This window comes from Fusarium oxysporum, chromosome V, assembly GCF_013085055.1.
Source record: "Fusarium oxysporum Fo47 chromosome V, complete sequence".
Lineage (NCBI taxonomy): Eukaryota > Fungi > Ascomycota > Sordariomycetes > Hypocreales > Nectriaceae > Fusarium > Fusarium oxysporum.
In genome coordinates this window covers 4,026,154-4,049,778 of record NC_072844.1, presented here as the reverse complement: position 1 = coordinate 4,049,778, position 23,625 = coordinate 4,026,154, and the positions used below count along the sequence as shown (strand labels likewise).

The following is a 23,625-nucleotide window of genomic DNA, read 5'->3' as shown; positions in this document are numbered from 1 at the left end:
TCTTCCACATCCGTGTAGTATGGAGGCGTCCCACATCATGAGGTTGCACAACCCAAGGTCAACTGGCGGGCACTGCCAGTGCCAGTGCATCACTTCCATTACCTAAGCTAAATACCTAAGGTAGGCAGCCATAACAGAATAATCCCTTCCACCTCTGCATCCGCATCTGCATCTCCAAGACTTCGCAGGTTGTGTAAGACAACCATTCGCAAGAATGGCTGATTGTCACATCCTTAGACTGCCTGACGAAATACATGTCGCTGTGGCGAAGCTGCTTCCCGGCAGCGCCATTAAATCGATCCGGGCAACCTGCACCAAGCTCAACGGCATTGCATCACCTTTCCTTTATCCTGTGCTCTACCTCTCATGTCACCAGCTTGACCTCGACGTATTCCAACTCGTCGCAGGCAACCCCCTTCTCATCGGCGGCGTCAAAGAACTCGTGATCGATGATACTACCTTATCGCCTCGTCTTGCCGATAGGGAGGTCTACAAGACTGTGGCCTCGTACCCCCACCTTTGGCCCAAGCGCAAGAAGGCATATTATTGGGGAGAAACTTTCGAAGAAGAGGGAAGTGGAAGAATTTGGTCCGATAAGCCACACAAAGAGTTCTGGACACTTTACAACGCTGTCCTCCAAGGTCACCACGAGAACCGCCGAAGCCATGCCGACATCAACGCCCTCAGAAAGGCCCTACCTCTTTTCAAGTCACTGCGAAGTCTCGTTATCAGTAACCGCACAGCCGATGATTGCTTCGACTCGGGCGCGCAGAGTGAAGAATCGAGCAGCCCAGTTGTCAAGATGTGGAGGGGTCTTGGAGTTTCCAAGCTTGAACGACCTCCTTTCCCGCCTAGATGTGACTGGGTAGTAGGATGGGACGAGCTCGCGGAAGCCATGTATCCAGATTGGTTCTATGACGAATTGGACAGACAAATCAACGAATATGGACTACCACCTGCCAATGGCGATGTCAACATGACACGCGACCCAAATGGCCAGTTCCCGGTGGTAAGTCGAAGGCTGATGTCATTTCCCTTGTGTCATATCAAACACGAAGTTCTCTGTAGTGGTATAAGCTCTCAGACACTAACCAAGCTTTAGAGAGGAAATCGCATGAGCTATCAGGAAGTCCGCACTGCCTCGTCATTTGACTGGACTGACTACAATTGGCTGGAATCGAAATCGGAAGCATTCTGCCACACCGTCGGGCAACAGGCTCGTGGTATATTCATCGCTCTCGTGGTCCTCGGGGATCCTCGCATACAACTCACTGAATTCAGGGTCCATTCCTCTCTTGAGATATACCAGGCCCCACACCAGCCCTGTCTTTCAGTCCAACTTTTCAACAGTAACAAGTCGCCATTCCCGCGACAACTTGTGTCTTCCTTCTCCACCTGCAACTTGACCAAGTTCCATCTCGTGCTGAGCAACTATTGGGATCCAAGTTTTGTTGGATATGTAGGCGGGTTCGCAATTCAGAATCGAAACATCGCTGCCCTTCTTGCCTCCATGCCGCAATTAGAGGATCTTCTTCTCGAGCTACATGGTATGTCGTTCTTTCTTGCGATGCCGGCCGACATCAATTATGACCGACTTCGACGCGTCGAGTTCAGCTGCGGAGAGATAGCCCCCCTGGGGCTCGTCGAATTTGTTCAGCGCCACGCCGCGACCCTCGAAACTCTTAGTGTCCAGTACTGCTGTATTGATCCGCATCTTTTCGCCGATACTTGGGAGGACGTTATGCGAGAAATCCAGAATTTGCAAGATGAAGGAACTCTGAAGATTCACGATGGGGAACTGGTCAATGTTTATGTCCATCGGCCCTGTCGAGGTTGCGGGAAGAACCGTACCCTCGAGCTCGACGGCACTGATTCCCTGATTTGCAGTTGGGAATTTGGATGCTTTTCGACACGGAGGGAGTACCTTGAGTGGTCGTGGGACTTGCCGAGTAACGATGAGGCCTGGAATGATGGGACCGGGCGCGATGGAGATAGTGAGGGTGAGGCTGGAGGCGATGAGGATGCAGACAACGAAGACGGCGATAGCGATTGATGGCGGAGATGATAACGGCGACGGCGAGCAATAGAGCTCCAGATTTCGATGTATGATGCCAAAATAAACTCATAATAAAGCCTTCTAAGCTTATACTAAACTCGCCAAAGAGCCTCCTAAGCTTGCACCAAGTTACCTCAGTCTTTTTCGTCTCCTAGGATAAAGGTCCCAAAATTTTGCCTCTCCCGGGATGGTGAGGGCGGTTTAAAGGTATTCTTTATAACTAATTTGTATAAATATTCCAGTGAAATTAATGGATCGGCACTTTTCGACATGTATGTTTCCACAGTCACAGTCTCTCGATGGGAGACAAAAAAAGATGGGGACCTCGATCCTAAGAGACGAAAAGATTTGAGCAAGTTTGGTCAATCTTAACGAAGACCAGTTAATTCTGGCGCCTTGGCTTTGGGCCAGATGTTTTCTTGCTCCCTAAGGCGTCTCTCAAAAGAGTCTTCACTTGATGGGCAGTGTCTACAGACTACAAGCGGTCAAACTTTCGCGGAGTGTTCACTGAGTTGTGTGACTATGAGCGATAAGAACTTTGGAACATTAAAGCCATGAACAGGTGAACTGAAAGAGGTTTTAGGAAACAGTGAACGTTACAGGGTATTCAATGGTTCTTTGTTCTCGTTTCTGGGTGTTGACAGCGGTATATTCACCGTTCTACAGGCAACAAGCATCGTGTTCGGCGACATCCTACTATCCTTCTTTGTTGCCAAGAACACAAACATTTGTGACTATCCAGATTACAGTATATAATAAGCCAATATGACTAACAACTATCATCTCACTTCTTCTCATCATAACACACTTGCACTCCTGCAACATAACAACAACCAACTTTCACAACGATCAACAATCAATACACACAGCACAACATTCTGCCAGAGAAGTATCATCTTTCCAACCACCAAAATGGCCTCTCTTATTTCAACCCTCAGCATCCTAGCGCTCGCCGCAACCCACGCCTTCTCCCACGTCATCATGGTCGAACCCCACCCCTTCAACCTCGACACAGAACCCCTCTACCAAACCTGGCCTCTCAGCGAAGACCTCCCCTTTCCCTGCCAAGGCCGCACCCAGCACCCGGAGCAAGTCACAAAGGTAACAGCCGGTAAAACCCAGCTCGTCAAGTTCTGGGGCAGCGCCGTCCACGGCGGCGGATCCTGTCAGTTCAGCGTCGCCTACGGAAAGGAACCCCCCAAGGATCCTAAGAAGTGGCACACCATCTACAGCATCATCGGCGGTTGTCCCGCTGAAGCTGAAGGTAACATTGCATCTACTGGTACAGATCCACATGGTCGTGAGAACGGCAATGAGTGTGGGAATGATACGGGTAAGGAGTGTACTAAGCAGTTCAACATTCCTATTCCTAAGGATATGCAGAATGGACCGGCGACGTTTGCTTGGACTTGGTTCAACAAGATCGGTAATCGCGAGATGTACATGGTCTGCTCTCCTATTGAAGTCGTAGGTGGAAAGGATGATAGTAGCTATGTTGATACTCTGCCTGCTATTTTCCGTGCCAACATCCCTGGGGAGTGTACTACTGGTGCCAGTGGAAGTGTCATCAACTTTCCTGAGCCTGGTGATTTCGGTAAGATTTATGAGCAGGGTACGCCTGGGAGTGAGGGTACTTGTGCGAAGGGTGTTGAGCCGAACTTTAAGGATGATGCTGCTGCGCCTGAGCCGGAGAAGCTTGCTGAGTCTGGTTCTCCCGCACCCGCTCCTGAACAGCCCTCTGCTCCCGCCAAACCCTCAGTCGTTCAGCCCCCCGCTCAGTCCACTGACGCTCCCGCCCCCGTTGACTCAGCCAAGCCTGAGGCCGGCGCTCCCGCTTGGTCTGGTGAGTTCCAGGCTTGTCCTTCTGATGTCAAGTCTGGCATGATGCACTGTTTCTCCGAGACTACTTGGGGTATCTGCAATGGGGGCTGGGCTTTTGTCTCCAAGGTTGCTGAGGGTACCAAGTGCATTGACGGTGCTATTGCTGCCGAGTAAATGATCCCGTTTGGGCTTGATTTCTTATTTTTGTCTCCGGATGTTATGAATGGGTACTTTGAAACCTAGTTGGAGTACGGAGTTAAATAGTTACTTGTTTCTTAGTATAAGAAGAAGAATGTAAATTTGGTTTTCTGGGATATATTGTACTCTCCCCAGATTCTGTGAAAATATCTTAACATTTCTTATTCATTTGATGTTATATCCCTAAACCTGACAGTTCCTTAAGAACACTCAACTCAATCAATGCTGCGCCGCTCTTTGTATTACTCTTGGAGCTCTTTGACAGTTTGTTCCCCAGCTTTACTATTACCCAGCCATCTGAATGTCTTAAAAATATCCCTTGCCGGCTTAACTGTGCCATGCTACAAAAAGCTCAATGGTTTCTTTGTATATACCTCCATGACCGCAGTTACATAGTCATTGGATTCAGTCTCTGCGATGAACGCGAACCATGAGCTCAGACTGCGAGAAAATACCACAGTTAAACACAGTCCAGGGCTTCGTAGGATCACAAATCGCAAAGTCAAACCGTCTCAGCAACTGCACACAATTAGCTTCGTCCCTCTCCCATCATCATCAAACTTACCTCAACATAGACCTTGTTCAACTCCATCAAAGCAACAGGTCTCCCCAAACACTGCCACCGTCCATAACTAAAGATCAACTCCAGCGCATTCTCCATCTCCCTCAACTTCTCACCCTTACTCTCCAACCATCTCTCCGGTCGAAACTCTCCTGCATCTGAACCCCAGATATCCTCACGGCGGAAAATTCCCCAGGCGCAGTATCCGATTTTAGTACCACCAGGGATGAATTTTCCTTTCCAGGTGTCGCCTTGCGGAGGGACTTGTTTGGACATAAGACCTGCGACGGGGGGGAAGATGCGAAGACCTTCTTTTATGACGGCTTGGAGGTATGGAAGATCTCGACCGATTGAGTCGGGAATAATAGGTTCTGAGAATGTTGTGTCGGTGATTTCAGCGCGGAGTTTGGAGTATACGAGGGGGTTGGTTATGATGTGAAGCATGGTCGAGCGAATGGCTGTAGCTGTTGTATCTGAGCCCGCGACACTGCAATTATTAGCGATGACACCAATTGAGAAGATGCACTTACATCTGCAACAAGATCTCAGACTCTGCTTCTTTCTGCGTAAGACCATGAGCGACAAAAGACCCAAGCATATCTTTCTGAACCTTCTTATCCGGCCCAAATCGCTCAGCCGTAACCCGTTTCGCAATTCTTCAATCCGTCAGCACTTTCACCCAAGTCAATTAAATACCATCATACTCACCCCATCAACTTTCCAAACCCAAGCCTATCCTTCTCCGACGGCAGAAGACTTTTGAATAGCGGCGAACTCAGTACCTTAACCAGCCACGGAATTACCGTTGTGACCATTACAGCTGGTAGCGTCTCCTCCGTGATCTGGATATACTTGTACACGTCCGAATCCGTCTCCAGAAACCCAAACGGTTCACCAAACGCCAGGTCCGAAATGACATCTAGTGTAAAAAACTGAGCGCGCCGCCCAAAATCAACGGGTTTTTTCTCATCTGCGTATTGTCCCAGGAGATTCATGAAGGAGAGTATGTTCTTATCAATCTTTGGTTCGAGGTTCTCCACTTCGCGACCGCCGTAGCCAGCGGACATTTTAGAGCGCAGCTTAAAATGCTCGTCTTCGTCGCGCCACGAGAGAATGTTGTTGTTTCCTGGATCGAAGCGCATGCCGTCGTACCAATCTGATCGCCGATACTCGGTTCGTACGTTGAGGATGTGGCGCATTAGTTCTGGGTCGTCGGTGAGAAGATCGTTGGGTCCGACTCGGGCAATTGAGCCTTTGCGGTGTTAGCTTGCGATGGTGGTGCGATTGCTGGGGAAACATACCGTATTGTTTAGTGACCTCCCAAAAGTCGAGGTATGCTCTTCCACCGCCGACTTTCTTGATTAGCCACCATTTTGAGAGGGCTGCTAGGCGAGGGCCTTTAAATTCGCGGAGGCGGTTGTACTGTCGCAATGTTGAGAGGGCAGACCAGAGTGTCACGAAGACTACAAGCAGCCCCGCGATTGCGATTGATGGACGAACATCACCAAAAACATCGCGCAAACGATGAAGAAGAGAAGCTGCAGCCATGATGGTGCTGCCAAGAACAGTCTTCAACAATTACCGGTGCTTATATCGCCGAGCGCTGAAGCTGTTGGTTCGCGGGTGCAGTTTGCGATCAGGGACCAGCGGGCCGAGCCTGTGGGGACTTGGCTGTACAAAAAGAAACAATTCTCTCAGGCCAAAGAGGATCATTAATGTTCCCTTCCTTTCACTAGCATATGATTATGCATTACATTGCATTCATCGCCTCGGCAAGACAGCGAATGCAAACGAAGCTTTCCTGTGTTCCAGCCCCTCCACATAATCTTTGGCGGACTAAACTCAGCGCTAGACCTTCTAGACCGGGAGAGCACCACTAAAAACCATGCTCTTTCATCCCAGTTTCAACGCCATCGACCGCGGAGCCCGGGAGATACGATCGCTGGGATCGGAGAGAGGGTATCGTTTTAGGTTCGATGATCCGAGAATCAAGGCCAACCATTGCCCTGAAAAGAGAAATATTCCGAAGTCAGTCGAGAAATTGACGGGTTTAACATGCCAGCCACAAGCCACATCAGCTGTGCTTACTTTTCTCTGCGCCCGCGACGTTTTATTCCAGTAACGAGGCGCGGCTCGGCACGTTATCTTGTTTATCCAGATGAGGGGGAAAATCTTGACCTTTTTTGTTCACCTTGAACGTGTCTGCTTTGCCGATTCTCAACACGCAACGCAACGCCCTTGACGGGTGACCATGACAGCTGATACAGAGCCTGAGAAGAAGCAGGGGGGCGATGATGTTGCGGATCTCAAGACCGCTGCGACTGCTACCGTGACTGAGGGGGATAGACAGGCGCCTACGACCGATGAGAGCGCGCTACAAGCTGAGGTTCGGCATTGAGATTGTCGATGGGAATTGAATTAACGTGATTTAGAGTGAGCAGGATTTTCCTGATGACGATTCAGCGATCGGGGTAGGGAATACTTAGGATCATTTGTGATTTGAGCTGACGTGCCCAGGATGATGCTGCAAGCAGTACAGCGTCAATCAATTCAAGCATCATGGCCTATCGCACCGAGAACGGAAGAACATACCATGCTTTCAGAGAGTCCAGTATGTTGATCTCACTCATTGCAAGCATGTCGCTAACCTTTACAGTCAATTATGTACTCCCCAATGATTCGGTATGAAGCGCACGTGTCTTTTGAATTACCTTGCCTACTAACATCGCGCTCATCAGTCTGAGCAAGAACGTTTAGGTGAGTGAGCTTATACGGGCATCATGAGCATGCACTGATTGGGGTAGATCTGCAACATCATTTGTTCACGCTCACCCTTGGCGGAAAGCTTTATCTTAGTCCGATTGGAGATGACAAGCCTTTGAGCCGCGCTCTTGATGCCGGAACAGGTACTGGCGTCTGGGCGATTGACTTTGCCGACGCTCACCCCGAAACACAGGTACAAGACCCCATGTCACTCATCACATCAATACTAACATCTCCAGGTCATCGGCATTGATCTCAGTCCCATTCAACCCAACTTGTACGCCTTCCAACTTGATAATTCAGCTTATTCTCACTGACAAATACAGCCTCCCCACAAATCTCCAGTTCCAAGTCGACGACCTCGAAGACGAATGGACATTCTCCTACAACTTCGACTTTATCTTCGCCCGCATGATGACCGGTTCAATCGGTGACTTTCCCAAATTCTTCACCCAATCCTTCAACGCTCTGAGTCCCGGCGGATGGGTTGAATGCCAAGACATAACATTCCCCGCACAATGCGACGACGACACTCTCAAAAAGGATTCTTACATTGATCAGTGGTCCAATCTCATGATCGAAGCGACGAATAAATTCGGTCGCACGGCGGAGAGTGCGAAATTTTATAAGCAGCAGATGATTGATGCGGGGTTTGTGAATGTTACGGAGGTGGTTTATAAGTGGCCGACTAATAGATGGCCTGCTGATCCCTATTACAAGGAACTTGGTATGTTATTTACTGCTGGGGGAAGAGTTTTGCTGACGATTCAGGCTTTTGGTGTAATCATAACATCGCTGGTGAGCTGTCGGGTCTTTCTATGGTGCTCTTCACGAGAGGGCTGGGGTGGAGTCCTGAAGAGGTTGAGGTGTTTTTGGCAAAGGTTAGGACGGATATGAAGGACAGACGCATTCACGCTTGGTGGCCTATGTAAGTGACCCTTAAGCTTGTGAGAAGGAAGTGCTGACAGTTTCTAGACATGTTGTTTATGGCCAAAAGCCCGAGGCCCAAGTATGACGGGGTAGTCAGTCTATAAATCTTTACAATAATGATTGGAATGATTAAACATGATTATCAGGGATTGTTTCTTGTCTTAGCTAAGCATTCACTATTCCACTGTCAAGCCAGATTCTCTGGGGGGATGGTCATCATCTGGGGCCGTGAAATACAAGCCTGAGGATAAAAGCTGTATATAAAATTCTCGTACTGCCGTTCTGAACCAGTATACTCGCGGTAATGCTATTCAGTCATCGGTGTTAGGAGCCGGTATCAGCCTGTAAAGACTGTAGACAGTCAAACTGAATAGGCCTTGAGACACATACTGAGTAAGTACTTGCTGGCCATAAGGTTATACTTTATGCTGCCAGCGCAGGTAATGAGGACACGATACAGATATATGCTATAATATGGTCAGATTCACATTTAAGCATTCAAAACCAATATTTCAAGCATGGCGTCATATTCGATTTAAACTTCGCCCCGGTTGGGTGTTCGTGACAGGGGTATGGCTATGAGATCACATCACGTTACACCTTGAGAAGAATTTCTTTCTAAGTCAATGAATGTCATACGTTCAATGAAATAGACTTCGACCCTTTCTGACCTTAAGCCCTACGCGTCTCACGTAATAGCACCCAAAAACATCCTTCCTTCCACTCACTCTACGGTGCGAGAGGTATTTATTAGTCTCCATCTGTCGGTGAGTTTAGACCAAAGTCTGGATCTCGCTTCTACCCCAGTGGAGTATAGTTAGTAACCCTGCCTCAGGCATTTCAAACCTCTGCTATTTTTAACCCGGTTCAACCGGCTGTACGAGAAAAACCTCCCTTGGAATACTGTAATTTTTTCGACTGCAGACAACACCAGCATAAACATTCAACATGGTACAACATCCACTTCCCGATTCGTTGATATCAATGGATGAGGCGATGAACTACTGGCAAAATGTCGCTGCTAGTGTCGACGGCATGCTGGGCGGTTTTCCCTCCGTGTCGAGGATCGACTTACAGGGCTCGCGGTCTTTCCTAGCTAAGCTGGGGATTGGCAAAACCCGGGTTTTGAGAGCGTTAGAAGGCGGAGCTGGGTTCGTAAACCTTTAGACATACAACTTCACATTTAGCTGACTATCTTATGTAGAATTGGTAGAATCACTAAAGGCTTGCTCCTTGATGTCGCTGAAACTGTGGATATCATTGAACCCGTTGCTAAGTTCACCGCTGGTTTGGTAGATACACCCGGTGTAGGCCAGATTCACAACATTGGCTTGCAGGAGTGGCAGCCGCAAGACGTGCAGTATGATTTGATCTGGACACAATGGTGCGCTGGTCAAATACCTGATGTTCTGCTCATCCAATATCTCGAACGTTGCGCTTCTGCTTTAGCTCCTGCGGGAATTATTATAGTCAAGGAGAACCTGAGTACTTCGGGAGAAGATACATATGATGAAGTTGACAGTAGTGTAACAAGGTACGTTTGCAAGTCTCAGCCTCATTATAGGATTCATGCTGATGGTGCAATCAGGACGGATGAGGGCTTTAGAGCAATTTTCGAAAAGGCTGGTTTGGCGATTGTACGAGCTGAGTTACAAAACGGATTTCCCAAATCATTGCTGCCTGTTAAAATGTACGCCTTGAAGCCAAAGGGACAATGAGCGTTCTGTTGAAACAGCTGTTGGTTGGTTGCGCTTCCTTCATGACCAATCACTGGTCTAAAATGGCGGTTGTCGCGTTTGAGCTGTTGGCTTGGCAGCACCTTTGTCGCTTCAAGAACATTACAAATCAACGTCTGAGACTTAGCCAGCCAAACAAATGCATTTTTGATTCGCACTGTGCACCTTGAGTCCTCAGTTCTGCTCTGGTGGACGCCGACTCCATTCGCCGAAATGATATATAACCGAGAGAAAACGCTGCCGTGATCTATTGCTCCGGTCGAAGAGCATACATCTTCAACGGGAGTAGCTGACGGTTCTTGACAACCGGGAATCCACGCTGAATATCCGATTTCAACAGCTTCAGTCCCGCTTTCTTGAAGAGCTGCTGAAACTTCTCATCCTCCCTATCACTCGTCAGTAAACAACCCCCCAGAAAATCAGTCAGATATCTCACCTTGTGACGCTGCCGTCAAGCTCATCAAACTTGTCCTGGCCCCATGTACTCAAATTCTCCTTGAACACAATAAGGCCATGTTCCTTCTCCAGCACCGATTTGCACCTCTCCAGAAACTGCACCAATTCCTCGTCGTTGAGATGTCCTATGCACCATTGGATCCAGATAAGATCGTATACCGCTCCCTCGCTAGGTTCCCATTCCTCAAGGCCGACGTTGTGAATTTCTCCTACACCAGGCTTACCGCGTAGGGTTTCTGTGAATTTGACCACGGGCTCAACGACGTCAACTTGGTCTGCAAGCTTGAGAAGCAGTCCTTCTGTGATCCTACCAATTCTATGAAGTTCACCATCAGCAAGTTCCTTCTGAACCGTCGGATAAGAACACTTACCCCGCTCCACCCTCGAGAACTCTCGGTATCCTCTGTCTACCGCTCTTGATACCAATCCCTAATCTTGCTAGAAACGTGCGTGAGCCTTGGAGATCGATGCGGGAAACGGAAGGCATGACGGATAAAACACCACCAAGCATTCCATTATTGTCGGAATCAACGGACTCCCAGTATTCTTTGCATTTTTCAGCTTGTATTAAGCTATCGGGTTGTGAGTTTGCGGGGTTCGACATGATGAGAGAGCCATGAGTTGATGTGCAGAAGAAGAAATCCGCCTCTAAATTTTGCCTGCATAAAACATTTGTGCTGGTTGCTGCGCCACATGTGGCTGCCTTTACACGAAATGTCAGTGATTGGATTTCTGAGTCGTGGAAACCGATTATGAGGCTTTGCATAAACCTTTATGATATCTCGAGACTTCCATTCGGAGGTCCATTGGCGTTATCGCATGGTAAAGCTGGATATTTCAAAGTGGTTGTTGAAATGGCGAAACGCCACAACAGTTCTATAGGGTAAGTTCGTGGACACTAGACAACTACAAAACTTGATATGTAAGGCTGCACTGAATATAAAGAATCGAAGGGTTTTGTTTGAGAGAGGATCCCGTCTTGAGCTAGGATCAGGTTGTATTGAACTATTCTTCTGTTGAATCAAGCCACTTACAGTTGCTTGCAAGTTTGGAAAAGTACTTCTTCTCTCAAGCTGATACAATCGAGAAGTCACGTTTCCTAGGGAGTCAAGAGCTCAGTTCGAAATTTATTAAAACCATTCGAAACTCGTCCGTCTTGGCTGGATATGCGGTGTCTAAGTGCCTAGAAAAATTGGTCTCGGAATGGGAAGCCAAGTGCCGGCTTGGCAGTACGCGATTCTTGGTATTGTTTTGTCAATAGAAGGCGCCCCATTGATCCGAGGCAGTGCACCTTGGCATCTCTTCTCTCTTTGACATTTACTGATATGACTGCACTCCATTGTAGCTGTCAAAAATAAAGGAAAGGCTGTAATTTTGGCTTATGAATAACGTTCCTTTACATATATAATTCGCCTTATCCACTTAGACAGAGCCCATTAACAATATTTTGCCCAGACTAGTCCACGTACGCATCGTCTGTGCACGCTTCTTGGCGAAGCAATTCAGAGCCGAAATCGCCGCATCCTAATCTCTTTCAGCCCAGACAATTTTCGCTCCCAATAATAGTGGGCCCACCCAGCACGTCATCCCGATTAAAGGAGTGACTCTTTTTTTCTTCTTCTCCTCCCTTTCAAAATAACTTTTGAGGCGTCGACTAAAAAAATATTTTCACTTTTTCAAAGACGTCATTACTCTTGCGACCGTTGAATTGAAACGAACTGCGTTATCGACGTTGGAAACGACTTTTTGAGAGGAAGTACGTTTCGGCAGCTTCTCCGAAAATTTTGGCATCTCGGTCAATATGCCCGACTCTGGTAGCGATAACCCCGAAGCTGGGCCAAAGGGAGAGTCCAAGAGCCCTGTGGCCAGCAGATTCACGACGGAGATTGATACGCGATGGGGTGATATTCTGCTGCTCATCTGCTTCTTCGTGGCTGGTCTCGTTGATAGCGCTGCGTTCAACATGTATGGCTGTTTCGTTAGTATGCAAACAGGTCAGTTCATATGCCTCAATCGATATCTCAAAACTCAAACTCACATGTTGCAGGAAACACAATCTTTGTTGGTCTCGGCGTCAGTCATCAACCCGAAAACCTACCTGGAAAAGCATGGTCTCGCTGTTTTCTCGCTATTGTTTGCTTCGCCTTTGGAGCTCTCTTCTTCTCAAGCTTCCACCGATTTTTCGGACCTCAGAAGCGATGGGTTCTTATCACTTCATTCTTGATCCAGGCTCTTCTCACTGGTCTCGTAGCTATCCTCGCTACAACCGGTGCAGTCTATAACCATCCTCATGGTAGAGAAACAGTGCACGAAGACGGATGGATTATCGAGAGAGTCCAGGACTCGTTCCCAGCAACTGACTACGCCGCCATCATCATTCTCGCTTTCCAGAGTGCAGGCCAAATCGTCGCCAGTCGTGTCCTCAAGTACAACGCCATGCCGACTATTGTCTTGACAAGTTTGTACTGCGACATGATGAGCGACGCAAAGCTCTTCACTGCGCCTATCAACGACAATGCCGATCGAAACCGAAGAGCCACTGGAGCTGTGCTTCTCTTCGCTGGTGCTGTTTCCGGTGGTTTCTTGTCTAAGTCCTGGGTTGGATTTGCTGGAGCTCTTTGGATCGCTGCGTTCCTCAAGCTGTGTATCACTTTTGCTTGGGTTCTCTGGAAGCCCAAGTCCTCCAACAAATAGACGAAATGCAATCCAAGACGGACAAAACAGGTTGAATTATGATTTGCGTCTTATGGCGCTTTTGGGTGTTAGCGTTGATATCCTATGTCTAGATGAAGTTAGATGCTTAGAGGTTTTTAGAATAGAATAGAATAGTAATTAATTGGAGATTTTGATATCCTTTCTTGGAAATCGATCCTGGCTCTCTGAGTCCCTGTGCACTGTTTTTATACTGCTGGCTAACACTTACACTGCTGTTTATGTCCCCGTCCGTTAAGGCCTGGTTCGTGCATTAAACTCCTCATTATTTTGCTATCTGAACGATCTTCAGGCAGTTGATGCAATGGCCGAGAGGCGTCGCAGTCAGTATGATTTCACCGAACTGTACAGGCCTTCGGTTAACTTCCATTCCGCGCGACTGGAACATAAAGCCCAGCGTCGCATTCTCGAGACAAAATCCCTCGGGCTTTAATATTGAGGCCTCATCATCGGATCATACCATACCAACCTGAAGGCTATGTTTCCATAGCCATGGATGGAGTGAGGCTGCGTGAATATGTCAGTTGGCAGTAGGCAGCGATGGGAGCGATAGAGACTTTTGCCAATATCAATTAAGAAACACCGCACATTTGTCTCGGTTAATTGAGTGAGGCCTCATTCTTTGGAAGCGATGCTGACATGGTGTCCTACTTCTCGAGTGAGGCAACGCCACCCAGCCAATGAGTGTCTATCCCTGCATCTGTAGGATTCTCAGCTCATGACCAAACAAGTAGCTGAATTAACGTTTCTCCGACTTCTCAGTTATCAATCTGCATTTTCAGGCTGTCAAGTGGCACAGCAGTAATGCTGACCCGATCACGTCTTACGTGGACAGCCATTCGCCCTGTAAGATTCCGCCTTGCTTACCTATATACATGGATTATTTGTCGTTTCGGAACAAGAGCCAATGGGAAGGATTATGCCTCACGAGGCTCTGGAGGCGTCATCAGTAAGCACCATACCATAAAACCTTCCTAATATGGAATACTGTGAAAAGCCTTTCACTTTTGTTCCGGAGAATTTATTCCGAACAGTAACCATGAGCAGTCAGATTTGCGGCTTCTGGTATCACGGTTGTTATGTACTGCACTTTGGACATCCTTTTCAAACCCCTTGTTTCTTGTATCTGCAACTCAGCCAACACGTTGGTCAGACTCAGTCAGGTGTGATATCGTGCATATGAGAGAGCCATCAGGCTTGGCTTCGTATGCGACGCGCAACCTGCGACATAGATAACAAGGCACAGTACCTCGCGAGTACTCATCTTGATTGTTGCTTCTCATCATTCAAGCTTTTCAGAGCTATACCGACGACAATTCACTTCTCGGCGATATAGGCAATAGCTACATCTGTCTATTACCTTTTATTCGGCTTGCGCAGCTGCCGGCAATTTCTCCCCCTCCTATCTCATCAGCCAGCTTTTGCCGTTTCAAACAGACTTCATATAAAACTCACAATGTGCGTCTGGATCATGAACACCAACCACTTTTTATGTGGTCACTCAACCCTAACCCGCGCGTTCTCAATGAAGACCGGGTGCTGGTTCACCTGTAACGTCATTACCGCCGAGGTTGTAGGGCAGGGCGTTCACAACTGGTCAAAGCCTTGTACTTCCTGCATCTCAGCTGGGACTTACTGGAAGAGGGGAACTAGATGGTACCATAGAGCCTGATCAAATCTATGGGGTAGGCCAACAAGGCCTTTCTACAGATATGTATCTTCAAGTCGACGATGGCCTCGAAAAAGAATAAACTGCTGGGCAGTCATTTCGTGGCAGCCTTGGGAGCTTCGATAGGCAGAGCGTGTCTTGGTTACGGAAGCTCAAGCTAACCGAGGCTCTTGGGTTATAACGAAGATATGGTGTTCAGGATTTGCATGTGTCGGAGTACTATGGAAGGGTCGCGTTATCGGAAAGGGTGGCTAGTCAATGTTTCTATTTGAATACCTTTGTGAACTCTTGTAAATAGCTGTCGTAGTTTCTGGAACGGCGGATAATTGTCATGATCTAAGTATATCATCAGTGCTACCATTATGGCGTGATGGTTCCTTGTCCAAGTCCCCAAAAGCAGCCTCATCCACTGAAGGCTCCTTTCTAAAACTCTTATGATGGGGATCATCATGCTCTAAACTGTTGAGCTGATAACTGTGAGAAGGCCTGCCCCTCCAGTTCCCGCTGGACTTCGAAGGGTTCTCTCCTTGAGGCTTCGACTTCGCTGTGAGACCGAGAAAGGTCAAGACTCTGGGAAGGTATGTTCTGAGGAACGGCTTCAGCCGCATCAGGTTGTTGCATACAATGCCCATGTTGAGTTCGACCAGGGACCATACGCCGGCTTCGGCTTGTTTCCGGGTGAAGTCGGGGTTGGTGGCCATGATGCGGACGTAAGGGGCTCGGACGATGGATGCGATCAGAACCCTGCAGCTTCAGTTAGTATGTCTTTGTATCGTAGTCAAACTGTAGATACGTACGCAGATCCAATAGAAAGAATACAGCCGACGACAACCTTTTGGCGAAAGGGTATTTGAAGACTATGCAACGTGGGAAGCGGGAGAATGATGATCGACAAATCGGTCGCGATGTTCAAGACGACCTGGGAGATGGCTAGATTGTTTAAGCAGACACCCGATCCAACGTCTTTCGGATTGCACGGCCCTGAAAGTAGGACGGTGAAGGTGATGGTATATATCAACAACGCGATTGCAATGACGTAGACCGAGATCTGATAGCCTCGCGCCGGGCTGATGCGATAAAGAACGGAGAGAATCGAGAGCTTCGTCAGGGTCGGACTCCACATGTACGTTAACGTCGTCGGAGAGAGGTACTGTCATTGTCAGCAAAGAACGACTGTATCCAGGAGATTAGTTCACGTACCTTGTTATACTGAACCATATCCGCAAGAGAGACGTCCCAAGCATGCGATCCCCATCCGTACTTCATCATGAAGCAAACCGAGATAAAGTAGCCCAACGCCGTTCCCCACGCGAGCGTGATGAGCACGACATCGAGTTCCCATTCCTTAACGACCAGCGCACTTGTGGCATATCGAAGAGCGAGAGAGACCGTGGCGAGAAAGTACGTGACTGCAAAGACCGTGATTGTCGCGAGTTGCACGTCGGAGAGCGGCCTGTCAAAATTGGACTCCTGGCCAATTGGCGGCGGTACAACGGACGTGTTGTAGATATTCACCCCAGGATCGAGAGTAGCCATGACGCCGAAGACTTTAACCCAAGCCAAAATGCATTGAGAGAAGCGGGAAGGAGATCACATTTACAGCTGGCTGAAGGGCTCAGCTGGACTTGATGTGATGTTGCATTGTAAGGATTTTTCGTAAAGCCAAGCCGATGCGACAATGTAGAGTTCTCAAGCCCCTGGAAAGCAGGTCCGTTAGTGCCAAGCCAGCACCAATCAGACGGCAATTTCTGAAGGATACATCGGCATTAGAATGGACATGTTCATGATGAGTGACTCCTGAATAAGCTGTTGCATTTCTGGTATCATGCACCATCCCTAGCGAGTTGCACCCTGTATGGGGTTAGGTTAACGGCGATCAGTGTCAGGATCTGGCCACCTGTGAACCCAATATCAACCCAATATTCCCGGGGGATAAATTTTGCTTCAGAGAAATTTCGCAACCATTCTAGTAGAGGATTCTTGCTAAAGGCATTATTGGAATGTCGTCGAATGGTTCTTTCTTTGTCCAAGTCTTTCCTAGTTGACAACCGCATCAGAGCTAATGATCTGACTATACAAGAACCCTGGTTGACAAGAGAAACATGCATAATGTGGCATGAGTTGTATTTCCTGAGCTGACGACGAAGGAACTAGCGTAAACTTTATATCTCGGACGATGAAACATGTTCCACTGACGAAATGGCGGATGTAACTCCCGGCCGGATTTTACAAGGGTGAACCAACGGTTTTCTTACAACGGACCAGGCCTCCAACTGGACGGGAAATCCACCTAGCAAGGAGCTGATACGAACAGCTACAAGTGAGTAGTGCCCTTGCAGATAAGCTTGCTATAAGCGGGTTGCAATGAGGACCCGACAAGGGTATATAATCCACGTTACTGGCTGATGCAACAAAAAAGCAACACCACCTTTTCTCCCCGTATCCTCCTTTTAAACAATTGATCACGATGTTTAACTCCCTTGTCACGGGATCTCAAGCCCCGAGGGGTAATTTCGACAGTGAAAAGCCGCTGCCGCTAACGCCGGACGAGGTTACTTCTGACTGGCTATCTGAAGCTCTTGGCGTTGCGGTGAAGGACTTTAAGATCAGTTCTGTTATACACGGCACTTCGTCCAAAATCTTTGTGGACCTCATTTTTGGCGATGGTGTTGAAACGGAGATTCCTAGTAGGGTTGTCCTGAAGGGGGGGTTTAATCCGGTGATTCGTGAGACGGTTCCTCAGATGTTACCAACTTATCGTCGCGAGGCTGAGTTTTACTATCATGTCGCTCCACAGACGACGATGCTTCTTCCCAAGATCTGGTTCGCAGGTACAGATACAGTCAACGGGCAAGGCATCTTCATCATGTCAGATGTATCAAGCGAAGCTACTTTCGGCACTCCCCTGGAACCATGGGCACCTGAGCGTGTTGGAGAAGCCCTAAAGCAACTCGCCAGTCTGCACGCAAAGACATGGAGTACTAAGGAAGAAGAATATCCTTGGCTCTTTGGAAAAGACGGATCAAAGCTGGAGAACCCTGTTCGAAACATTATCCTTGCGCTTCTGGAGCCTGCGCCATGGGGAGCACGTTTTGACGAAAAGGTTCGGCCGCCTGTTGCGAAGGAGCTCCTTGACCCTGATCGCATACGCAAGGCTTTTCAGGCCCTTTGGAAACATGCAGATGCGGATCAGAAGTATTACTCACTGATTCATGGCGATGACCATGTCGGCAATACACTGATTGCGAATGATGGCACTCCTGGGTTTATCGATTGGCAGGGTCTGCAGTATGGACCGTCGGTTCTTGACTTGGCTTACTTCCTCACGGGTGCTCTAACTGTTGAGGATAGACGGAAACATGAAGCAAGTCTGGTTGATACGTATTTGGAGGCTTTGCATAAAGAGGGAGGGCCGAAGTTGACAAGGGAGGATCTGTGGGATGATTACCGACGATATAGTATGCAAGGCTTCCTATGGGCTATGACTCCTCAGACTATGCAGCCAGATGAGGTGGTATTCGCCATGGCAGAGAGATACTCTGCTTGTATTGTCGACCATGGAACTCTTGAGCTGCTTGGAGTTTAAGATAGCAGTTATGGGACACCGAGAATTGAAGAATATTTAATTCTGTTCGCATTGAATTTTGCGACAAGCTTAAGATGGACACGGGACGGTGATGACTAGCGATTATGACAAGCGCGCTATCAATTAAGCTTCAAATAGTAATGGCATGATATACAGAACCAAGAAAAGTGATCCTCCCATTATTGCCTGTCTCATAATCTCTTCACTCCTTCTTCTCCTTCTTCCCCTTCTTATTCTTCGGGACTCTAACAAGCCAATACAGCGCCAAAGCCGCAAAAACATTAAAGATGATATAAACCCACATCAACCCAAAATTCCTCCACCGCTCATCATAATGCGACTGAACCCTCGCTAAAAACACATTACTATCCCCAATAGTACAATAAGTACATGTACTATTACTGCTCTTATCCACAAGATAACCTCCCGCGCTCTTGATATACGCCTGCATATACTCGCCACACGTCTGACCCTCCGGCGGTGGAAAAACAACATATTCGTTCTGCGCACAGACAGCTTCTGTATTCGCCACAGCGGTGGACAATATGGCGGATATGAGGTATGTAAAGGGACTGACGCGATACATCCAGATCCAGAATTTGGGGAAACTGTTCGGTGGTGCGAGAACACCGCAGAATATGAGACACATCATAAAGAGCAGGTTGGCGATATTTCCTCCTGTTTCGGCTGAGCTGCACCCTGCGATTATGAAATCGGTGAAGGTGCAGGTGAAGAGCATGAAGACGAGGAAGAGCAAGAACATTAGGGCGCCGCGCTCAGCTACTGCATCGGTGGGTTCGGCGTTGCGGTATAGACCGATGGGGTAGTACCAGCAAAAGTACATAATCGCAGCCATGAGGGTGTTCCATGGGATTTCGACGATGATTTGACTCAGGATGAAGACTTGCCAGCTGTACGTTTTGGAGGGCCGTTCTCTGACTTCGTACAAGTCTCGTTGAATGACAAAGTGCGGCATCTAGACAGTTAGTTTTACACACATCAGATAGGTTCGAGGGAGTTTGGCTTACCTGTTGCTGCGTGAGCTGTCCGAACACAGTTAACACTTGAAAAATCGCAAACATCTGATTCTGCAGTCCAAGCGCCGTGTTGGGCGCCTGATAAAACGAAAAGCCAATGAACAATGCGACGAGCGTACACAGCGCTGCCTTCGAGTATATATACGAAGGCGTTCTCCAGTACTGCTCAAAAACTCGTGTGGTCACGTACTTCAACTGCGTCGTAAACGTAGCAGCAAACTCATCATACAAATGCGGATCTTCATCTTGACTCTTCTCAACCCTATGATGAGATAGTTCCTGCAAGTGTTGTTGCACAGCAGCGAATTCGGAGGAGTCTTTCCAGATCTGCGGCCAGTCGAGGTTCGTTTCGGAACCGGGTGCTGCGCCGATTACTTCGAGCATCCATTCTGCGGGGTTTGCTTCAGGTGGACATGGTTCTGCGCCGTGTGCTTCGAAATACTGAGTCATTGTGCGGGAATGATCGCCTACGTCTCCAAAATACACTGTTTTCCCTCCGCTTGCTAGGAAGAGTAGGCGATCGAAGCGCTGGAAGAGCATGGCTGATGGTTGGTGAATGGTGCAGAGGATAGCTTGTCCGCTACGAGCCAGCTTTTCCAATAGGTCCAGAATAGCCCATGAAGTCTGTGAGTCTAGTCCCGATGTAGGCTCATCAACAAATAGTAAGACTGGCGGTTTTGCAGCGAGTTCAACACCGATCGTTAATCGTTTCCGTTGTTCCACATTTAAGCCCTCGCCTAAAACACCGACGACTGCTTCAGAATAGTCCTGCATGTCGAGCATCTTGATGACTTCATCAACGTATGCGATCTTCTGTTTTACCGGTATGTGTTTTGGCTGACGCATTATGGCGGAGAAGTTGAGGGCTTCGCGGACTGTTGTTGTAGATAGGTGCAGGTCTTGTTGCTGGACGTAGCCTGTTTTGCGTTGGAAGGAGGCGTCGCGGAGTTTGTCGTCGACGAGGATGTCGCCATGGATAACGCCCATGCTTGTGCGGTCTGCGAGACAGTCGAGGAGGGTTGTTTTACCGGCTCCTGAAACGCCCTGGGTTTGTTAGTGTTGAAAATGGTGGGAGTAGAAGGGGGATGTACCATTAGAGCTGTCATTGTACCGGGCTTGACCCATCCGGCTACGTTATCAAGAATACGCCTGTTTTCACTCTTGATTTTGATGTCGTAGCACACGTTGTTCCAGTGGAAGACACTCGTTGACTTGAAGTTTGACGGCTGTCCTTCTCCGTAGCCTTCTTTCTCAGTAATAGCCACGCGACCTGCTGGACTGGACTCTGCATCAACTCTGCTCTTTGCAAGTCTGTGTCCCCGACGGAAAACAAGAACTTCTCCTTTTGACTTCTTTGCGCTGACGGTTTCGGCGAAGAACATGTATGTCGCAAGGAAAAGAAGCGTAAAAGCGATGACGATACCAACATTTCGCCACTTGTGCGCATGGTAGTATGAGAAGGACAAGTTGATATACCTGTCCCCTGAAACCATGGGTTCACCCTGTACAGCCCCAACAGTCGAGCAAACGCGATTCTCAGGCGCTGCATCAGGATACGTAGGAATGAACAAGTTGCACTCAAACTTGCGGTTATGAAACTCATTCACCATAAGTGATTCGAACGCATACGCAAGCGGATTGACGTAGTTGATCCATCGGCACCAACCAAGCATATAGTCAATCTGGATAACAAAGCCCGTGAAAGTAACTAACGCGAGGATGAGAAGAGCAGCGGGGACCATAGCTTGAGAGAGTGTTCGAGACGCAGAAGCAATCGTTCTGAAAATCATGGACATGCAGAGCGTGACGAGGAATGTGATGAAAAGAAAGAAGAAAAATGGGCCCGGTTCTCTGCGGAGGTTGGTCATGAAGTAGAGTGTTAGATTGTATGTGAAGGCGTTGAGGATCTTGTAGGGCATATCGCAGAGCATAGAAGCCACTGCTTCAGACGATGGATGATATAGGGCGTAGCGATCATGCTTCTCGACGATAGGTCGTTGAGCATACAATGTAAGAATCTGGAACTGTTAGTCCAAAGCCGTGGATATGATGGAGATATCAGCTTTACCTCAAGAGCACTAGAAAAAGCATTCGAAAGACAAGCCAAGAAAAGCAAAGCACCCCTCTGAAAAAAGCTCGCGGTCGTCTGATCGATATTATAAAACACACTCCCCACAATCAGCGCCATGATGAAATTCCCAAACAACTGCGTAAGCGTTATAGTCGGATCTGTAACCAAGCGTTTGAAGCCCCGCCAGACACAGAGCTTCGTTTGCTGCCAGTAGCTCAACGTATAAGGACTCTTCTTTCGTTGGTTCTTAGCCTGTGCTGCCCGTCGATTCGCTCTAAACTCTTCTGCTTCAGGCCCATTGATCGGAAAGTCGCGTTTATACTCTTCGATTTCTCGTTGGAGAAGAGCATTGGCTTGGGAGGCTTTCCACGCTGCTGCGAATTCATCTGGTGTCCTTGGTGCACGGTCTTCGAACCCTTTTCGAATAATTCGCTCCTGCGGACTCGTCATCGACGTCAGGAAATCCGGCACCGTCTGTCTTGCAGGACACTCAAAACCCAGATCAACAAAATACTGCTTCGCCATCTTGGTTCCCCCAAAGAAAATCTGCCTTCCCTCATACAACACAACAACCTTATCAAAGATATCGTAAGCAGCCTGCGGGGCCTGATATATCGACACCAGAGCCGCCGTATCAGACATCTGCGTCTGCAGCCTCAACGTCTTACAAAACTCAACCGCATTTGCTGAATCAAGGCCCCGTGTGCTATTATCCCAGCACTGCAGCGGTGCGCCGCTGAGGGAGGCTTCGGCGATGGTGACGCGTTTGCGCTCGCCGCCGGATACGCCGCGGACGTACTCGTTTCCGACTTTTGTGTTTACCGTGTGGCTTATGCCGAACATGGCCATTACCACGTCGCGGGAGTGCGAGATGAAGGTCTCACGGTCAATGCCGCCGGGGATAGAGCGTGGGGCGCGGGCGTGGGCGGCGAAGTCGAGGGTGTCGCCGACTGTGAGGTGGGGGAAGTGGACGTCTACTTCTGCGGTGTAGATTGCTTCTCCGCGATGGCGGGTGTGCATCTCATGGGCCGTTATGCCTGATGATGTTCAGCCAGCCCAAAACCCTTTTATGCCTATTGACTTACCCCTGTAGTTAAAGTATGCATCATCGTTGATGTAAATACCACTTGTCTCACCGGAAATGGTCTTGAGATATGTCGAGCAGCCAGAGCCAGGCGGACCTAATACCACCAACATCTCTCCGTTCTTGACAACACCATCAAAGTCTCGAATGATGTCGATCCTAGTCTTTCCATACCCCATCAGCTGTCGTGGAAGTGAAGCGGCGTCAAGCCAGATATTGGCCACGTTCTTCTGATAATCTGTGGGCTGGCCATATCCAAACACGTTCAAGTTCTGATAGCAAACACCAGCTTTGCGATTAGTGAAGCCAGTTTCACTGTGCAATTTCGAAATAGCCTTTGCCCAAGCCAACGCTCTGAACTTGTCACTTCTGGGATTCAGGGGGCTGTTTTCATCTGCTGTAAAGGGATTGCCACTGATAGCAGACATTTGACTCTGGTTGGTGTATTGGCGTGCCAAGTCGCGGACAATGCTGTGTCTGCGCTCGAGTTCCGAGTCTTCTTCATCTTCTGTGGTGGATCTGGCTGGTGTTTCGTCCTTGGAAGCCATGTGGTCTTGAGAATAGTTGGTAGGAGTTGTGTCTGAACTTGGATTCACGGGGGCTTGAGTGTCATGAGTTGAGGTAGTAGTCTGATTATTTGTCGTCACATTTTCCAGTCCAGGTAGTGGTGCTGGCTGGACGGAGGCACCGCTCATATAAGTTGATGCCATGATTGATTTGCTTGACCTGTGTATCTTCTTGAGTACTATGGGATATGTTGATTACTTGCTTCTTGATAGAGATAGTATAAGTCGAGAGTTTTGAGATTCAGAAATCTAGAGATTGAGTACAAGCGACTTGCATGCGAGTGGACTCATAATGATCTGATGCCCAATACGCTTCAGCCTCTCATGTCAACACAATTTCCAATAAGACAAAACTGAAACGAATTGCTGGAAATAAAG

At 48.3% G+C, this 23,625-nt stretch overlaps 10 protein-coding genes across 10 annotated transcripts; 6 read left to right on the top strand and 4 right to left on the bottom strand.

Moving 5' to 3' along the window:
• Positions 1–214: 214 nt before the first annotated feature.
• FOBCDRAFT_261393 (uncharacterized protein) lies at positions 215–2,053 on the top strand (the record flags this gene model as incomplete). The annotated part of the gene is made up of 2 exons (XM_059611279.1): positions 215–1,009; positions 1,103–2,053. 2 exons carry the CDS (start codon positions 215–217, stop codon positions 2,051–2,053), a joined length of 1,746 nt encoding a protein of 581 aa, XP_059467259.1.
• A 915-nt stretch (positions 2,054–2,968) lies between these two features.
• Positions 2,969–4,051, top strand: FOBCDRAFT_202274 (uncharacterized protein; the record flags this gene model as incomplete). The annotated part of the gene is made up of 1 exon (XM_031185237.2): positions 2,969–4,051. The coding sequence occupies one exon, from the start codon at positions 2,969–2,971 to the stop codon at positions 4,049–4,051; it is 1,083 nt and encodes a 360-aa protein (XP_031040879.2).
• A 427-nt stretch (positions 4,052–4,478) lies between these two features.
• On the bottom strand, positions 4,479–6,185 carry FOBCDRAFT_293931 (cytochrome P450; the record flags this gene model as incomplete). The annotated part of the gene is made up of 5 exons (XM_031185236.3): positions 4,479–4,594; positions 4,641–5,124; positions 5,168–5,293; positions 5,346–5,889; positions 5,939–6,185. The coding sequence occupies 5 exons, from the start codon at positions 6,183–6,185 to the stop codon at positions 4,481–4,483; spliced, it is 1,515 nt and encodes a 504-aa protein (XP_031040878.2).
• Positions 6,186–6,828: 643 nt separating this feature from the next.
• FOBCDRAFT_38811 (S-adenosyl-L-methionine-dependent methyltransferase) lies at positions 6,829–8,575 on the top strand. Its single transcript, XM_031185234.3, has 10 exons — positions 6,829–7,023; positions 7,070–7,108; positions 7,155–7,248; positions 7,294–7,319; positions 7,376–7,394; positions 7,442–7,593; positions 7,640–7,677; positions 7,727–8,127; positions 8,172–8,328; positions 8,376–8,575. The coding sequence occupies exons 1-10, from the start codon at positions 6,889–6,891 to the stop codon at positions 8,413–8,415; spliced, it is 1,101 nt and encodes a 366-aa protein (XP_031040876.2). The 5' UTR covers positions 6,829–6,888; the 3' UTR covers positions 8,416–8,575.
• A 663-nt stretch (positions 8,576–9,238) lies between these two features.
• Positions 9,239–10,181, top strand: FOBCDRAFT_38809 (alpha-N-methyltransferase NTM1). The gene is made up of 3 exons (XM_031185231.3): positions 9,239–9,481; positions 9,535–9,864; positions 9,919–10,181. The coding sequence occupies exons 1-3, from the start codon at positions 9,279–9,281 to the stop codon at positions 10,046–10,048; spliced, it is 663 nt and encodes a 220-aa protein (XP_031040873.2). The 5' UTR covers positions 9,239–9,278; the 3' UTR covers positions 10,049–10,181.
• A 93-nt stretch (positions 10,182–10,274) lies between these two features.
• FOBCDRAFT_38802 (alpha-N-methyltransferase NTM1) lies at positions 10,275–11,145 on the bottom strand. The gene is made up of 3 exons (XM_031185230.3): positions 10,894–11,145; positions 10,503–10,838; positions 10,275–10,452 (listed from the first exon to the last, which is right to left on the bottom strand). The coding sequence occupies exons 1-3, from the start codon at positions 11,124–11,126 to the stop codon at positions 10,314–10,316; spliced, it is 708 nt and encodes a 235-aa protein (XP_031040872.2). The 5' UTR covers positions 11,127–11,145; the 3' UTR covers positions 10,275–10,313.
• A 1,021-nt stretch (positions 11,146–12,166) lies between these two features.
• Positions 12,167–13,373, top strand: FOBCDRAFT_224681 (uncharacterized protein). The gene is made up of 2 exons (XM_031185229.3): positions 12,167–12,516; positions 12,570–13,373. Exons 1-2 carry the CDS (start codon positions 12,324–12,326, stop codon positions 13,214–13,216), a joined length of 840 nt encoding a protein of 279 aa, XP_031040871.1. The 5' UTR covers positions 12,167–12,323; the 3' UTR covers positions 13,217–13,373.
• A 1,859-nt stretch (positions 13,374–15,232) lies between these two features.
• Positions 15,233–16,439, bottom strand: FOBCDRAFT_320049 (uncharacterized protein; the record flags this gene model as incomplete). The annotated part of the gene is made up of 3 exons (XM_031185228.2): positions 15,233–15,647; positions 15,701–16,053; positions 16,104–16,439. The coding sequence occupies 3 exons, from the start codon at positions 16,437–16,439 to the stop codon at positions 15,233–15,235; spliced, it is 1,104 nt and encodes a 367-aa protein (XP_031040870.2).
• An 883-nt stretch (positions 16,440–17,322) lies between these two features.
• FOBCDRAFT_250855 (kinase-like domain-containing protein) lies at positions 17,323–18,489 on the top strand (the record flags this gene model as incomplete). The annotated part of the gene is made up of 1 exon (XM_031185227.3): positions 17,323–18,489. Exon 1 carries the CDS (start codon positions 17,371–17,373, stop codon positions 18,487–18,489), a length of 1,119 nt encoding a protein of 372 aa, XP_031040869.2. The 5' UTR covers positions 17,323–17,370.
• Positions 18,490–18,691: 202 nt separating this feature from the next.
• Positions 18,692–23,391, bottom strand: FOBCDRAFT_293927 (putative ABC transporter; the record flags this gene model as incomplete). The annotated part of the gene is made up of 5 exons (XM_031185224.2): positions 18,692–19,465; positions 19,518–20,570; positions 20,618–21,544; positions 21,595–22,634; positions 22,683–23,391. 5 exons carry the CDS (start codon positions 23,389–23,391, stop codon positions 18,692–18,694), a joined length of 4,503 nt encoding a protein of 1,500 aa, XP_031040866.2.
• Positions 23,392–23,625: the final 234 nt, after the last annotated feature.

Coding starts and splice junctions, on each gene's coding strand:
- FOBCDRAFT_38811 (XM_031185234.3), top strand. CDS start 6,889: ATGACAGCTGATACAGAGCCTGAGAAGAAGCAGGGGGGCGATGATGTT. Junction 7,249..7,293: donor CCATGCTTTCAGAGAGTCCA/GTATGTTGATCT, acceptor TAACCTTTACAG/TCAATTATGTACTCCCCAAT. Junction 7,678..7,726: donor AGTCCCATTCAACCCAACTT/GTACGCCTTCCA, acceptor TGACAAATACAG/CCTCCCCACAAATCTCCAGT.
- FOBCDRAFT_38809 (XM_031185231.3), top strand. CDS start 9,279: ATGGTACAACATCCACTTCCCGATTCGTTGATATCAATGGATGAGGCG. Junction 9,482..9,534: donor GCGTTAGAAGGCGGAGCTGG/GTTCGTAAACCT, acceptor TATCTTATGTAG/AATTGGTAGAATCACTAAAG. Junction 9,865..9,918: donor GTTGACAGTAGTGTAACAAG/GTACGTTTGCAA, acceptor TGGTGCAATCAG/GACGGATGAGGGCTTTAGAG.
- FOBCDRAFT_38802 (XM_031185230.3), bottom strand. CDS start 11,126: ATGTCGAACCCCGCAAACTCACAACCCGATAGCTTAATACAAGCTGAA. Junction 10,839..10,893: donor GTTCTCGAGGGTGGAGCGGG/GTAAGTGTTCTT, acceptor TGAACTTCATAG/AATTGGTAGGATCACAGAAG. Junction 10,453..10,502: donor CTTGACGGCAGCGTCACAAG/GTGAGATATCTG, acceptor GACGAGTGATAG/GGAGGATGAGAAGTTTCAGC.
- FOBCDRAFT_224681 (XM_031185229.3), top strand. CDS start 12,324: ATGCCCGACTCTGGTAGCGATAACCCCGAAGCTGGGCCAAAGGGAGAG. Junction 12,517..12,569: donor TTTCGTTAGTATGCAAACAG/GTCAGTTCATAT, acceptor CACATGTTGCAG/GAAACACAATCTTTGTTGGT.